At 42.8% G+C, this 15,649-nt stretch overlaps 1 protein-coding gene across 1 annotated transcript in view; it reads left to right on the top strand.

Annotated features, from left to right (window-relative positions):
• The window catches only part of LOC116987847 (dedicator of cytokinesis protein 2-like), a 1,012,655-nt gene that overhangs the window by 376,223 nt on the left and 620,783 nt on the right, over window positions 1-15,649 (top strand). Inside the window, exon 27 of the mRNA XM_033044139.1 lies at window positions 12,516-12,611. Within this exon, the coding sequence (XP_032900030.1) occupies window positions 12,516-12,611 (96 nt within the window). The remainder of the gene's footprint in view (window positions 1-12,515; window positions 12,612-15,649) is intronic.

The raw sequence follows: 15,649 nt of genomic DNA, 5'->3' as shown, positions 1-15,649 counted from the left end.
CAAAATGCTGGGGAAACTCTGTGGGTCAGGCAGCATCCCTGGAGAACATGGAGGATGTCACTCAATGCCGTTTTGGTTCAGGACCTTTCTCCAGATGAGAGCTGCCTTCAGATGACAGCAGTAATCCATACCCCTCTGCTGCGGCACGGTGGCGCAGCAGTAGAGTTGCTGCCTTACAGCACCAGAGACCCAGGTTCGATCCTGACTACGGGTGCTGTCTGTACGGAGTTTGTACGTTCTCCCCGTGACTGCGTGGGTTTACTCTGGGATCTCCGGTTTACTCCCACACTCCCAAGAAGTGCAGGTTTGTAGGTAAATTGACTTGGTAAAATTGTAAATTGTCCGTAGTATATGTAGGATAGTGTTAGTGTGTGGGGATCGCTGGTCAGCATGGGCTCGGTGGGCTGAAGGGGGTGTTTCTGTGCTGTATCTCTAAACTAAACCGAACCAAACAACACTATCTCAACCACACTACACCTCACTCCTTACCTTAGCTACAAAAAACTGATGTGGAAGGAAAAAGGTGTGTGATTCCTTATCTCTTCGTGGCGTAAGTCATTAGTTTGGGTAAGTGAGTAAAAGCCCTGTTCCATGGTACGAGTATGTTCCAAGAGCTCTCCCGAGTTTGCCCTGATTCGAACTCTGAGATTTATGGTAATGGCCGCTCGTCGGTACTCGGGGCTCTCGTGGACATGTTGAAAAATCTTCACGAGTCTTCCCGAGTACCTGCCATTAGCGGTACGAGCCGTGAAGAGACGTCCCCGAGCTCCGACGTACCCGCTACGTTCATTCTCCGTGCTTACCACGAGTTTGATTTTTTTTTAACTCGGGAGAGCTCTTGGAATGAACTCGCACCTTGGGACAGGGCTTTAACTGTAGTTAAAGTGACTTTCTCTTTGTCTTTTGTGGGTTTCAGTTGAACCTGACTGCATTTAATGTTGCTCTTAACCTCTGCTCTTTGTAAGGCAGAACATAAACCAGTATTGATTTGTGCGGAGTAGCCCGCTGAGCAGGAAAATAGCTGTGTCCTTGAAACAGGAGAATAAAGTCATCAACCTCTGGAGGGGACGATTCAACGACAAATATGTCAGAATGACAAAAGTTAAGGCTTTGCTGCTGTGCCCCTTTTAATTGTAGATTCAAATTGTAGATTTAATTGTGGTCGCGCACAAACCAACCTCCCTAGCATTGACTCCATTTATACCACACTCTGTCTCGGCAAGGCCTGCAGCATTATCATAGAAACATAGGAAAATAAATGTAGTAGCAGGCCATTCGGCCCTTCAAGCCAGCACTGCCATTTACTAGACAATAGACAATAGGAGCAGGAGTAGGCCATTCGGGCCCTTGGAGCCAGCACCATCATTCAATATGATCATGGCTGATCATCCAAAATCAGTACCCTGTTCCTGCCTTCTCCCCATATCCATTGATTCCTTTAGAGCTAAGTCTAATCTCTTGAAAACATCCAGTGAATTGGCCTCCACTGCCTTCTGTGGCAGAGAATTCCACAGATTCACAACCCCCTGGGTGAAGATGCTTTTCCTCATCTCAGTCCTAAATAGCCTACCCCTTATTCTTAAACTGTGACCCCTGGTTCTGGACTCCCCCAATATCAGGAACCTTTTTTCTGCACCTAACCAGTCCAATCCTTTAAGAATTTTATATTTGTCTATAAGATTCCCGCTCATCCTTCTAAATTCTAGTGAATACAAGCCCAGTCGGCCCATTCTTTCATCATATGGCTCTGTCCCGCCATCCTGGGAATTAACCTGGTGAACCTACGCTGCACTCCCTCAATAGCAAGAATGTCCAGCCTCAGATTAGACCAAACTGCACACGTTACTCCAGGTGTGGTCTCACTAGGGCCCTGTACAACTGCAGAGGGACCTCCTTGCTCCTAAACTCACATCCTCTCGCAATGAAGGCCAACATGGCCACACTTTGAAGTCGCTGCGGACGGACGGAGCTGAGCAGTCCAAATGCCACCAAATGCCACCAAAGAAGAACGAGGAAATTGAGGATATAAAGAAGGCGCTTGATTATCTGTCTGAGGAGATTGCTACTGTCTCTAAGCAGCAGAAAATGATAATTAATTTGATGAGTGAAATTAAAGAACTGAAAAAACAAAATGAGGAGAAGGATAAGAGGATCGCCAGCCTAGAATGCCGTGTAACAGACCTGGAGCAGTACACCCACATGAATGACATTATTGTCAGCGGACTGGAGACCAGGCCCTGGTCCTATGTCAGGGCAGTAACAGCAACGGCCGATGGGGAGCCCACCGCTCCAGACATGGACTCCGTGGAGCAACAGGTAACTGCTTTCTTTCATAGCAAAGGCATATCCATATCCAACACAGACATTGAAGCATGTCATCCTTTACCTCGAAAAAACCAAAGTGTCAAACCAGCCATAATAATTCGTTTTACGAACAGAAAACACAAAAATGCATTGCTCAGACAAGGGGAAAAGCTCAAGGGATCTGATGTTTATGTGAATGAGCACCTTACAAAAAAAAATGCAGATATCGCCAGAAGCGCACGCATCCTAAGGAAGCAGAAAAAAATCCAGTCAACCTGGACAACAAACTGTAAGGCGTTCATAAAGCTAAACGGGTCACCAGAGGAGGCTAAAGTGCTGACCATAAGATACATCGAGGAGCTGGACAAGTACCAGTGACTCCAGAACAGTGACTGTGTCTATCAGTGTGATTGACTTGAACTATTATGACCATGGACTTTTGTGAAGAGCTTGGCTGTTTAAACTTGACAACAGCTGGAAATGAAAGGGACAATGGTGACTGTGATGGTTGGAACTTTAAATCATTAATTCACTGATCATAATATGCATGATTTTGAACAAGATATTCACCCTGAATATAATTTTCTTAACAATATAAACAATAACTGCTGTTATTACTCTGAAGATCAATTCAACGTGAACATAAAATCAGATCATGGAATGTCAATAATTCATTTCAATAGCAGGTTTATATGCAAATTTTCACAACATCAAAGATTACTTAAGTCATCTAAACAAACCATTCAATGTGATAGCCATATCTGAGGCCTGGCTTAGTACTGAAAAGGGTGTGGATTTTGAGTTAAATGGATATGAACTGAATTACATAAATAGGAAAAATAAAAAAGGAGGAGGGGTGGCTTTGTATGTAGATAAAAGATTAAATTATAAAATAGTGGAAAATATAACAACTAATATTGATGATGTGATGGAGATTATTACTGTAGAAATCTACCTGGAAAAAAAGAAAAATGTAATTGTAAGTTGTGTATACAGAGCACCTGGTTCCAATATTGAAATATTCAAGAATAGTATGGAAAGATTGTTTGCCAAGAAAGATCACAGGGTTGTGTTAATTTGTGGGGATTTTAATTTAGATCTCTTAAATCCCAACAAGCACCAACAGACTGATGAATTTATCGATGTATTGTTCAGTATGAGTTTTTTTCCACTTATCACCAAACCAAGTAGAATAACATCTCACTGTGCAACTCTAATAGACAACATATTTACAAACAGTATGGACAACAGCATAAAGAGTGGGTTACTACTAAATGACATCAGTGACCATCTGCCGATTTTTGTAATGTTTGTTTGTGATTATGTTAAGTGTAAGGATGTTAATAAGATTAGATACAGGAGAGGACGTACATGGTAAATGGTAGGGAATTGAAGAATGCAGTTGAACAGAGGGATCTGGGAATAACCGTGCATAGTTCCTTGAAGGTGGAATCTCATATAGACAGGGTGGTAAAGAAAGCTTTTGGTATGCTGGCCTTTATAAATCAGAGCATTGAGTATAGAAGCTGGGATGTAATGTTAAAATTGTACAAGGCATTGGTGAGACCAAATCTGGAGTATGGTGTACAATTTTGGTCGCCCAATTATAGGAAGGATGTCAACAAAATAGAGAGAGTACAGAGGAGTTTTACTAGAATGTTGCCTGGGTTTCAACAACTAAGTTACAGAGAAAGGTTGAATAAGTTAGGTCTTTATTCTCTGGAGCGCAGAAGGTTAAGGGGGGACTTGATAGAGGTCTTTAAAATGATGAGAGGGATAGACAGAGTTGATGTGGACAAGCTTTTCCCTTTGAGAATAGGGAAGATTCAAACAAGAGGACATGACTTCAGAATTAAGGGACAGAAGTTTAGGGGTAACATGAGGGGGAACTTCTTTACTCAGAGAGTGGTAGCTGTGTGGAATGAGCTTCCAGTGGAAGTGGTGGTGGCAGGTTCATTGGTATCATTTAAAAATACATTGGATAGGTATATGGATGAGAAGGGAATGGAGGGTTATGGTATGAGTGCACGCAGGTGGGACTAAGGGAAAATAATTGTTCGGCACGGACTTGTAGGGCCGAGATGGCCTGTTTCCGTGCTGTAATTGTTATATATGGTTATATGGAGAGTAAGAACAGAAGAATTTATAAATAAATTTAGAAATGTATTACTGACCCAAAATTGGAAACAAGTGTTTAAAGAGACTGGTACCAACAAAGCGTATGAAACATTCCTGATAATATTTAAATCATTATATGATGAACACTGTCCTTTGAAACAACACAGCAAGAAGCACAAATATATAGATAGGCCATGGATGACAAAAGGACTACAAAATGCATGCAAAAAAAAAGAATATCTTGTATAAAGAATTCATAAAATTCAGAACTATAGAAGTAGAAAGTAAATACAAAAGGTACAAAAACAAATTGACTAATATTATGAGGATATGTAAGAAAGATTATTATAATAAAATATTAAACGATAATAAAAATAATATGAAGGGCATATGGAATGTGTTAAATAATATTATCAGGAATGGATCAATGAATATAAACTACCCTCAGTATTTTAAAGACAATGATACAACTGTAAGTGATATGAATGATGTGGTTCATGGGTTTAACACATTTTTTGTAAGTGTGGGACCAAAACTGGCAGAAGAAATCGATAATCCACAGTCAGAAGAAGGAGAGGGGAAGGTTGTGGATTTGTTAGACAGCAACCCAAACTCAATGTTTTTTAAAGCAGCTGATGATTATTGACATTGTTAGTAATTGTAAGATTAAAAGGTCTACAGAATGGAATGACATTGATATGGCTTTAATCAAGGTAGTCATTGGTGTAATTGTAAAACCCTTAACTTATATTTGCAATTTATCTTTCAAAACTGGTGTATTTCCATGTAAAATGAAAACTGCCAAAGTCATCCCACTATACAAAGCTGGAGACAGAAATCAATTTACAAATTACAGGCCGGTGTCGTTACTCTCTCAGTTCTTAAAAATATTAGAAAAACTGTATGTAAGTAGATTAGATAACTTTATCGAGAAGCACGAATTGCTAGTTGATAGTCAATATGGATTCAGGTCAAACAGATCGACATCCATGGCATTAATGGAGTTAATTGAAGACATTACCAGTTCTATAGATAACAAGAAATATGCAGTGGGTGTATTTATAGATTTGAAAAAAGCATTCGATACAATTGATCATCATTTGCTAATCAAAAAACTGGAAAAGTATGGAATCAGAGGGATTGAACTAGAGTGGATGAGAAGCTACATAAGTAAAATACATCAGTTTGTGCAAATAGGGGACTGCAAATCAACATGCTTAGAAATAACTTGTGGAGTCCCACAGGGGTCGGTTTTGGGCCCCAAATTATTTATTTTGTATATTAATGATATATGTAGGGTGTCAAACCTCTTGAAATTTGTGTTATTTGCAGATGACACTAATATTTTCTGTGATGGGGACAATTTGCAGCAGCTTTTGGAGGTGGTCACAGCAGAAATGAGTAAACTAAAAACATGGTTTGATTTGAATAAATTATCATTAAATTTAAACAAAACCAAACTTATGCTGTTTGGAAAACGCAAAATAAATACACAAGTAAAAGTAATGATAAATAATGTTGAAATAGAAAGAGTGTATGAAAATAAATTTCTGGGCACAAAATCTGCTGGAAACCCCATATAAAACATGTGAGAGCAAAAGTAGCACGGAGTATTGGAGTGATGGGGAAAGCAAGGCATGTTTTGAATGAGAGAGCACTGTATATTCTGTACAGCTCACTTGTGTTACCGTATTTAAATTACTGTGTGGAAGTATGGGGCAACACCTACAAAACCACCTTACAATCACTAAGCACACTACAAAAAAGAGCTATTCGTATCGTAAACAATGTAGGATATAATGAACACACCAATATACTGTATTTAAAATTACACACTTTAAAGATTAAGGATCTGGTAGAATTTAAGACTGCACAAATAATTTATAAAGCAAAAAATAAACTGCTACCTGTAATCATACAAAAACTGTTCAAAGACAGAGAGGGGGGTTATAACTTTAGAGGGAAACTAAACTTGAAACAGCATTATGCTCGGACCAATTTAAAAAGTATGTGTATTTCCATTTGTGGGGTGGTTTTGTGGACTGGTCTTGACCAAACGATTAAACAAAGTATGAATATAATGCAATTTAAAAAAATGTACAAAAGATATATCTTTGAAAAGTACAGCAATGAGGAAGGAGAATGTAAATCTCACAGATGTTAATGGTGACTGTTCTTTTTGTTCTTTTTTTCTTAATAGCTTGATTGGAGTAGTTTTATTTGAATTGTCTGTTTAGTTTATTTTATTGAATTTTGCATTTGTTAATGGTGAAGAATGGGGGTAGGACTTGACAGGCATAGGCTTCTTCCTATCCCTTTTCGAACTAGTCTAATGTGTATTATGTTGAAATTGGCTTTTGATTTTTTAACTTATGTATGTACATATATGTTATGTATATGTGTATATGTGTATATGTATGTATGTATATATGTATATGTATGTATGTGTGTATGTATTTATGTATATATATATGTATATATATAATTTTCCTTTTATTTATTCATTTTCATCTTTTCTTTTCTTCTTTTTTTTTTTTAATCGTTCGAAATAAAGATATCATTCAAGAACATGCCAATGGCTTTCTTCACTGCCTGCTGTACCTGCATGCTTACTTTCAGTGACTGATGTATGAGCACACCAGGTCTTGATTTACTTCCCCTTTCCCTAATCTGACAACATTCAGATAATAATCTGCCTTCCTCCCCTTACCACCAAAGTGGATAACCTCACATGTATCCACATTATACTGCATCCACCATGCATCTGCCCACTCATTATACTCATCCACCATGCATCTGCTTCTTCTGGCCAATTTATATGCCCCTTCCTTGGCTTTAACACTATCCTTGATTTCCCTCGTTAGCCACGGTTGAGCCGCCTTCCCTGCTTTATTTTTTCGACAGACAGGTATGAACAATTTCTGGAGTTCATCCATGCGGTCTTTAAATCTTTGCCATTGCATCTCCACCGTCTCCACCGTCAACCCTTTAAATATAATTTATCCTAGCCAATTCCCGTCTCATACCTTCAAAGACTACTTTCTTTAAGTTCAGGACTTTAGTCTCTGAATTAACCGTGTCACTCTCCATCCTAATGCAGAATTCCACCATATAATGGTCACTGTTGCCCAAGGAGCTTTGCACAACAAGATCGCTAACTAATCCTTCCTCATTACACAATACCCAGTCTAGGATGGCCTGTCCACTAGTCAGTTCTTCTACATATTGGTTTAAAAAACCACCCCATCTACATTCCAGGAAATCCTCCTCAGCGCTGCTACCAAGTTGGTTGGCCTAATCTATACGTAGATTAAAGTCACCCATGATAACTGCTCTACCTTTATTACACACATCCCTAATTTCCTGCTTGATGCTATCCCCAACCTCCCTACTGCTGTTTGGTGGTCTGTATATAACTCCAAGCGTTTTCTGCCCTTGGCTATTTCGCAGTTCTACCCATACCGATTCTACAGCATGCAAGCTAATGTCTCTCCTTGCTATTGCATTAATCTCCTCTTTAACCAGCAATGCCACCCCACCTCCTCTTCCTTTCTGTCTAGATTAGATATTAGATATAATTTATTGCCACACAGCCAGGCTGGTGGAAATTTGGGTTGTCAGCAGCGATACAATAATAAAGAACACAAAACCACAATAAAAACTGTAACACAAACATCCACCACAGCATTCATCACTGTGGTGGAAAGCACAACATTTGGCCAGTCCTCCTCCATTTCCCCCCCGTGGTCAGGACCAGAGTCCAGAGTCAGTCCAGGATCGGCTCTTCCTCACCAGAGACCGCGGCTTTAAGTTGTTGTAGGCCGCAGGCCGGCGGTCAAGATTTAAAGTCCCCGCCGCAGCCAGAAGCACCGTTGACTGCAGGGCCGGCGGTCGAAGCTCCCCTCCAGTCTATCCTTCCTGAATATCGAATACCCCTGCATGTTTAGCTCCCAGCCTTGGTCACCCTGGAGCCATGTCTCTGTAATTCCAACCATATCATATCCCTTAACTACTAACTGTGCCTTCCACAATTCATCCACCATATTACGAATGCTCCTCGCATTAAGGCACAAAGCTTTCAGGTTTGTTTTTCTGATCTCCTTTCCACCTTTTGTTTGTGTCCTTTGTTAGCCCTCTGTCTCCTTGCATTGGGTCCCATCCTCCTGCCCTGTTCATTTAATCGTGACCTTTCCTGCAGTCTCTTTCCCATTAACTGCACGCATACGCTTCCAAGGACGAGTCGCACCCCGGGAACTCTATCTTTTCCTTTCGGTAACAGCCCTTTGGCCCACCGAGTCCAAGCCGACCCGCGATCAACCCGTATGTGAGCACTCTCCTACATACTAGGGACAATTTTCAGAAGTCAATGAACCTACAAGCTGTACATCTATGGAGTGTAAGAGGAAACCGGAGAACCCGGAGAAAATTCACGCACACATAGGGAATGTACAAACTCCGTGCAGACAGCACCTAGTGAGGATCGAACCGAGGTCTCTGGCGCTGTGAGGCAACAGCTCTACGATGCAGGGGCAGAAATAGCTATCAAAACATGGGGGGGGCACAATTTTGGGGGCACGATTTTTTGATGGTCGCGCAATTGCACACACACGAGTCTTCGGCCGTGGACCCTGTGGACGGTAACATTGGGAGCTGACCTGGTTGGTGACCGACTCCGAACTCCAGCAACAGCAGCTTCGTCCGCCCTGAATTGTGGGGCTTGATACGGCCCGTTCGCGGGGCCTTTCATCGCCTGGCGCGGCTTAAAATCGGCCGGCGGGGGCTTCAACATCGGGAGCCTCGATCGCCTCGATGCAGCAACTTGATTTTAAGCCGTGCCGGGCAATGAAAAACCCCGCGAACGGGCCGATTCAGCCCTTAGAAAGCGCCTGATACCCGCTTGAATCTTTAAAAGCTGCAATGTGATAAATAACACTTAAACAAATAAAACTGAAGCAAATAAAGGCAGAAGAACCAACCTTGGAGGGGGAGAGAGAGAGAGAGATGGGAAAAACATACTAAATAACGTGAGTGTCCGAATGAGGGACTTACCTGCAGGCCAGCCAGGAAACACGTTCTACCGGAGACCTTAAGGGCCTGTCCCACTTTCACGACTTAATTCTAAACCTCTGCCGAGTTTAAAGGACCTAAAAAAAAAAATCAAGATCGTGGTAATCTACGAAGTCCTACGTCCTTCCACGACTATGTTCACGAACTCCTATGAGTATGTCTACGGATTCCCACAACTATTTCGATGTCTTCCTTACGAGTAAAAAGTTGCAATTTATTTTCATCCCAACCATTTTTTTACACGTGGACATTTTTTATCGGGCAGGAAAAAACGTCCCGACTTACCTCATGCCACGAGTACCTACGTCTGGCATAGTGGGTCGCTGTGATATATCTACGAACTCCTACGGACTCGTTACGAACATTCTGCGAGTTTGAATCAAGGGGAAAACTCGGGAGAATTTGTGAATAACTCGTGAAAGTGGGACAGGCCCTTTAATGACTTGACCAATTTAAATCCGATACCCGTTTAAATCTTTCCCATCTACCAATACATTCAATTAGATCAAATAGTAATTGTACCCGCATCAGACAGCTTTAAGAAATTCTTTGTGACTACCTTCAGTAATACTTGAAGGTCAAAACATAATTGGTGACACATCGTGTTAATATGATGTTAATAGAGACATTTAACAAGCACTTAACAGTGACATCCCCGCTGTCTCGCGGAAAGCGGAGAGTTTAATTGATTTTTTTTCACCGAATTGCAAAATCCGGATTACAAAACATGGGGGAGATTGTCCCCCACCTCTCAAAACATCGGAGGGGCGTGTCCCACCCATCCCACCTGGGATTTCCGCCCATGCTACCGCTGCACCACCGTGCTGTACCATCTGGCTCAGCCCACCAAAGTTGGCTTCCTGGTGTGTTATTGTAGTCCAATACAGAATGACAAAGTATGATGGAAGCTGGATCACCAGAAGTATTTAAAGTTGAGGTGGATGAGCGTTTGATAGATTGAGGAATAGAAGGGTGTGGAGAAATGGCACTAAAGAGGAGTTGAGGCTACCTGCATCATGCATGATCATATTGAATGATAGGGCAAGGTTGAATTGAAGATACTGACGGCCTAAGTCGGAAAATGATTCACCAGAACATTGAAACAAAGAACTGCAGATGCTGGTTAAGGCACAAAAGGACACAAAGTGCAGGAGTAACTCAGCCGGTCAGACAGCATGAGGTCAAATAGGGGGCGGTTCCAGTCGAGACCCTTCTTCAGACTGATTCTTCAGAACTGATGAGAATGGGTGATCGATGGTCAGTGTGAACTTGTTGGGCTGAAGGTCCTGTTTCCATGCTGTGTCTCCAAACTACACTCAGCTAAACTAAAAGTAAGTAAGTAAGTTTATTGGCCAAGTATTCACATACAAGGAATTTGCCTTGGTGCTCCGCCCACAAGTAACAACATGACATACAGTGACAGTTACGAATGACTCAGAAAACACTAAACATTAATAATAATAAAACATTAATGATAAAACACCATTGATCAAGCATGTGAACCAACAAAATACCAGATCAAAGGGAGGCTACAGATTTTTGGCTGTTGAGTAGAGCTACTGCTCGTGGATAAAAACTGTTTTTATGTCTGGCTGTGGCAGCTTTGACAGTCCGGAGTCGCCTTCCAGAGGGAAGTGATTCAAAGAGTTTGTGGCCAGGGTGAGAGGGGTCAGAGATGATCTTACCCGCTCGCTTCCTGGCCCTTGCAGTGTACAGTTCATCAATGGAGGGAAGGTTGCAGCCAATAACCTTCTCAGCTGATCGGACGATTCGCTGCAGCCTCCAGGTGTCGTGCTTGGTGGCTGAGCCAAACCAGACCATGATGGAGAAGGTGAGGACAGACTCTACGATGGCCGTGTAGAATTGGACCATCATTGCCTGTGGCAGATTGTGTTTCCTCAGCTGCCGCAGGAAGTACATCCTCTGTTGTGCCTTTTTGAATGGGACAATTAAAAATGTTGAAGTAGGGATTGCAATATTTTTTTCATGAGAGATTCTGAAGCCAAATTAGTTGGATGGAGTCAATACAATCTGTCTGAAGGAGGGTCCCAACCTGAAACGTGACCGATTCGTGTTCTCCAGAGATGCTGCCCGACTTACTGAGTTACTTCGGTTCTCCTTTGGGTTATCATGGGCTGAACTGCCTGTACCTGTGCTGCATGACTGTGTGAGCGGGAAGCTGCAACTCTCATGTTGCAGTTGCATGGTGCAGTTGTATAGGACGTTGGTGAGGCCACATTTAGAGTATTGCGTTCAGTTCTGGGCACCATGTTAAGGAGAGATGTTGTCAGGCTGGACACGGTGCAAAGAAGATGTACGAGGATGTTGCCAGGACTCGAGTGTCATTGGCTATATTTAAGAGGGAGTTAGATGTGGCCCTTGTGGCTAAAGCTATCAGGGGGTATGGAGAGAAGGTAGGTACAGGATACTGAGTTGGATGATCAACCATGATCATATTGAATGGCGGTGCAGGCTCGAAGGGCCAAATGGCCTACTCCTGCACCTATTTTCTATGATTCTATGTTTTTATGTCTGAGCTTTCGGGAGAGGTTGAGCTCTATTTCTTTGAGCACAGGAGGATGAGGGGTGATCTTATAGAGGTGTATAAAATCATGAGAGGAATAGATCGGGTAGATGCATAGAGTCTCTTGCCCAGAGTAGGGGAATCAAGAACCAGAGGGCATAGGTTCAAGGTGAAGGGGAAAAGATTTAATAGGAATCTGAGGGGTGATTCTTTCACACAAAGGGTGGTGGGTGTATGGAACGAGCTGCCAGAGGAGGTATTTGAGGCTGGGACTATCCCAATGTTTAAGAAACAGTTGGATGGGTACATGGATAGGACCGGTTTGGAGGGATATGGACTAAATGCAGGCAGGTGGGATTAGTGTAGCTGGGACATGTTTGCTGTATACACTGTATCACTCTATGAATCTCCACACTGTATCACTCTATGACTCTCTGGTGCAGTTCGGGACAGTTGTCGCTGCATGCCTGACCTTCACACCCTCCAACGTTGTATCTTCCAGGGAATCACATACCGGGACATTCAGGACATCATGGATAAGTTGCTCCCGACTGTGAACAGGATGGTCATTATGCTCGGGAGGGACCACAGCCTCATCGTAAGTACCGGCTGTTTAATGTCAGGGCTAGGATGCTTCAGGACACAGGCCTGCAAGTGAAACAATTCACTTGACTTGTGTCGGTGAAATGGCTGATTTGCATTCAGTTGAGCATGGTTAATCTGGAGGGTTATTGACTTTGGTTTTCAGAGCAGTGCCCAGCGTCGTTTGAAATATGGGGCTGTGAATATAACTGAAGGTGATGAAAAACAATATTTTGATTCAATCGCGATTGACCCAATGGAGTGTTGGCTGACTTTGCTTTTCTTTCAACTCTCGGATATTTTAATTAATCAGTTGCCAGAGAATCGGTGGCATTACCTATAACACCAGTGTTCTTCATTTATTGGCTTGTTCCTTCAAGAGTGTTGACTGCGTCTAGAGTCACCTCAGTGACTAAACGTTGCCGCAGACCATAACTAATTGCGTGGAGCGTTAAGATTTCTCATCACTTTGTCCACTTGATCTTGCTTGTATGTTGGATTGGACGTAAATCCCGGCGCTGAGAGATCTGACGGGAGCGGGATAAAGGTAGGCGTAGTGTAAGGACTATGTCGGAGAAACCATTGCATTTGAGATACAGGTGATCTGCCATTGAACCTCAAGTGCCCTAATGGAAACCATGAAGCACTGTTTGGCCTTCCCTCACCTCAATCACCAAGGGACCTGGAAGAAGGTAAGTCCTTAGCTCCAGCGTTAGTGGACATTTCCTTGTGTGATGCCTGTACATTTATGTTGTTCTGCCATGGTGATGGATTGCAGGCTATCTCGAGCCTCAATGTTGTAGTGTTACTAGACCAAGTGCAGACCCGTTGGGTCTTCTCCCCCAACGCACCTGATCCCTACCCGTGGCCCCCACAGGAGGCGTGGTCCTCCAACTCAAGCCGTTCCCGAACGTAAGATTCCAGCACACCCCTTGCCTTCCTCAGCAGTGATCTTTAAAAAAAAAAATTAAATTCCACTTGCATTTGCCCTGCGTGTTGTAATAGCAATTAGCCCTCCTCCTGCTAGTCAAGCCATTGTGACATCATCAGTAGAAGCTGGACAGTTTGAAATTAAAGGTATTTTGATTTTTTTAAAAACTTTAATCAGTAATAAGTAGAGAAATAATGCATAAAATGTTCAGTGAAAGTGATCTCTGCCTCGAGGGGAAAAATGTGAATCAGAATATATAAAAATCTTTTAAAGCTTTAATTGCGAATGTGTCAAATATGGGATGAAATCATCATTGAGGCTGGTCTCTGATAACTGATCCATTGTGACATCATCATTTGAAGCTGGTGGTTTTAATTTCAACATCTTTTGACTGTTTTGGACTTTTAATCAGTTATGAGCCGAGAATGTTGTGCAATAAAGCATGAAATGTTCAGATAAGGTGATCCCGGCCTCAACGGGAAAAATGCCAATTGGAGCATGTAAATATGTAATCGTTACCGCGTAGTGTTTTTGCGAAGATGTAAAGACAACCACATATACACACACACACGTATACACACTAACAAGATCAGATCTTTAATAAGTACTAAACCAAGTGGGACCCGTTGGGTCCCTGTCACATGGGAGGCCTGGTCCCCCAACGCAACCCATTCCCCTTATTCCAGCACTCATCCATAGCCGACAACTGCGCAGGGGCTGCTCATTTCGCCTTATTCAGCCTCCCTCATTTTTAAACTTAAAAAAAATGCATTTGCACTTGCTAGGTTGAGCAGAACTCAGTTTACTTGGACAGAAACAATGTTGCGAGCAGGGCTAAGCACAGGGCTAAGCACAGGGAAAAAGCAGTTATTTTTTTCCAAGTTTTTGCACATATGTGAACATTTTCATAAATAACTCGGGAAGTAATGCATCAAATTTTCAAATGAGGTGGATTTTTGACATCTCCATTTTAAATCTCTATCGGAATATGTAAAATTTCACCGTTAGCCTGTCGTGTTTTCGAGGAGATGTGAATCGCAGGCGAATATCACACACACACACACACACACACACACACACACACACACACACACACACACACACACACACACACACACACACACCCACACACACACACACACACACACACACACACACACACACACACACACACACACACACACACACACACACACACACACACATACACACAAATACATACGCATCCAAGATCAGAGTTTTATAAGTATATAGATATGATGCTTTGATTGCATCTTAGTGCCCTAACTAGAGATTGTGTGTCAACCAGGATTCAAACAAAGTCTTTACCTTCTGATAGTAGATAGTACAACTGTCCCATTGATCTTGCACGTGCATTGAATTGGATGTAAAATCTGAAGCTGATAGTTCCTAGTATCTCACCAGGATCTCTCAGGGAGAGATTAAAGGGCTTAATACAAGTCCACCACCAATTTTCTGGCACCCTTGGTTCCAGAGCCTTTCTGGATTATCCGTTTTGATGGACCAACAGTGGTCACGGACTCCGTGAAGAGTCCAACGGTACTGGAATGGTGTGCTTAGGCCGCCAGATGGGCCGAGATACTGACCCGCAAAGTCGGCCTCGGAGGTTGGTTATAGCAACGGATCTACCGGCACCGGCTGGGCCAGAGTTCCAGAGCCCCGGCCACAAGTGGCTAATTTGGCCCGCCGATCGGCCGCGGAAGTCCCGATGAGGTCGAGATCGGCCGCTTCACCCGGCCTGGGTGTCACATTTTCGGGGAGGACTTCCAGGGGTGGGGATTTCTAGTGCGTTCCAGTGATTTTCCTCTGGATTAAAGGAGGTGCTGGAATACCAGTTGCCGGAATATCGGTTATGGACATGTATTTCACTCCTGGAAAGGGTACAGGGGAGATTGTTGAGGATGTTGCCCGGACTCGAGGGCCGGAGCTACGGGGAGAGGTTGAGCAGCCTGGGACTCTATTCCCTGGAGCGCAGGAGGATGAGGGGTGATCTTATAGAGGTGTACAAAATCATGGGAGGAGTAGATCGGGTAGACGCACAGAGTCTCTTGCCCAGAGTAGGGGAATCGGGAACCAGAGGACATAGGTTTAAAGTGATGGGA

This window comes from Amblyraja radiata, chromosome 1 (genome assembly GCF_010909765.2).
Source record: "Amblyraja radiata isolate CabotCenter1 chromosome 1, sAmbRad1.1.pri, whole genome shotgun sequence".
Classification (NCBI taxonomy): Eukaryota; Metazoa; Chordata; class Chondrichthyes; order Rajiformes; family Rajidae; genus Amblyraja; species Amblyraja radiata.
The sequence above is the reverse complement of the archived record's forward strand: the minus strand, read 5'-3'. Positions and strand labels throughout refer to the sequence as shown.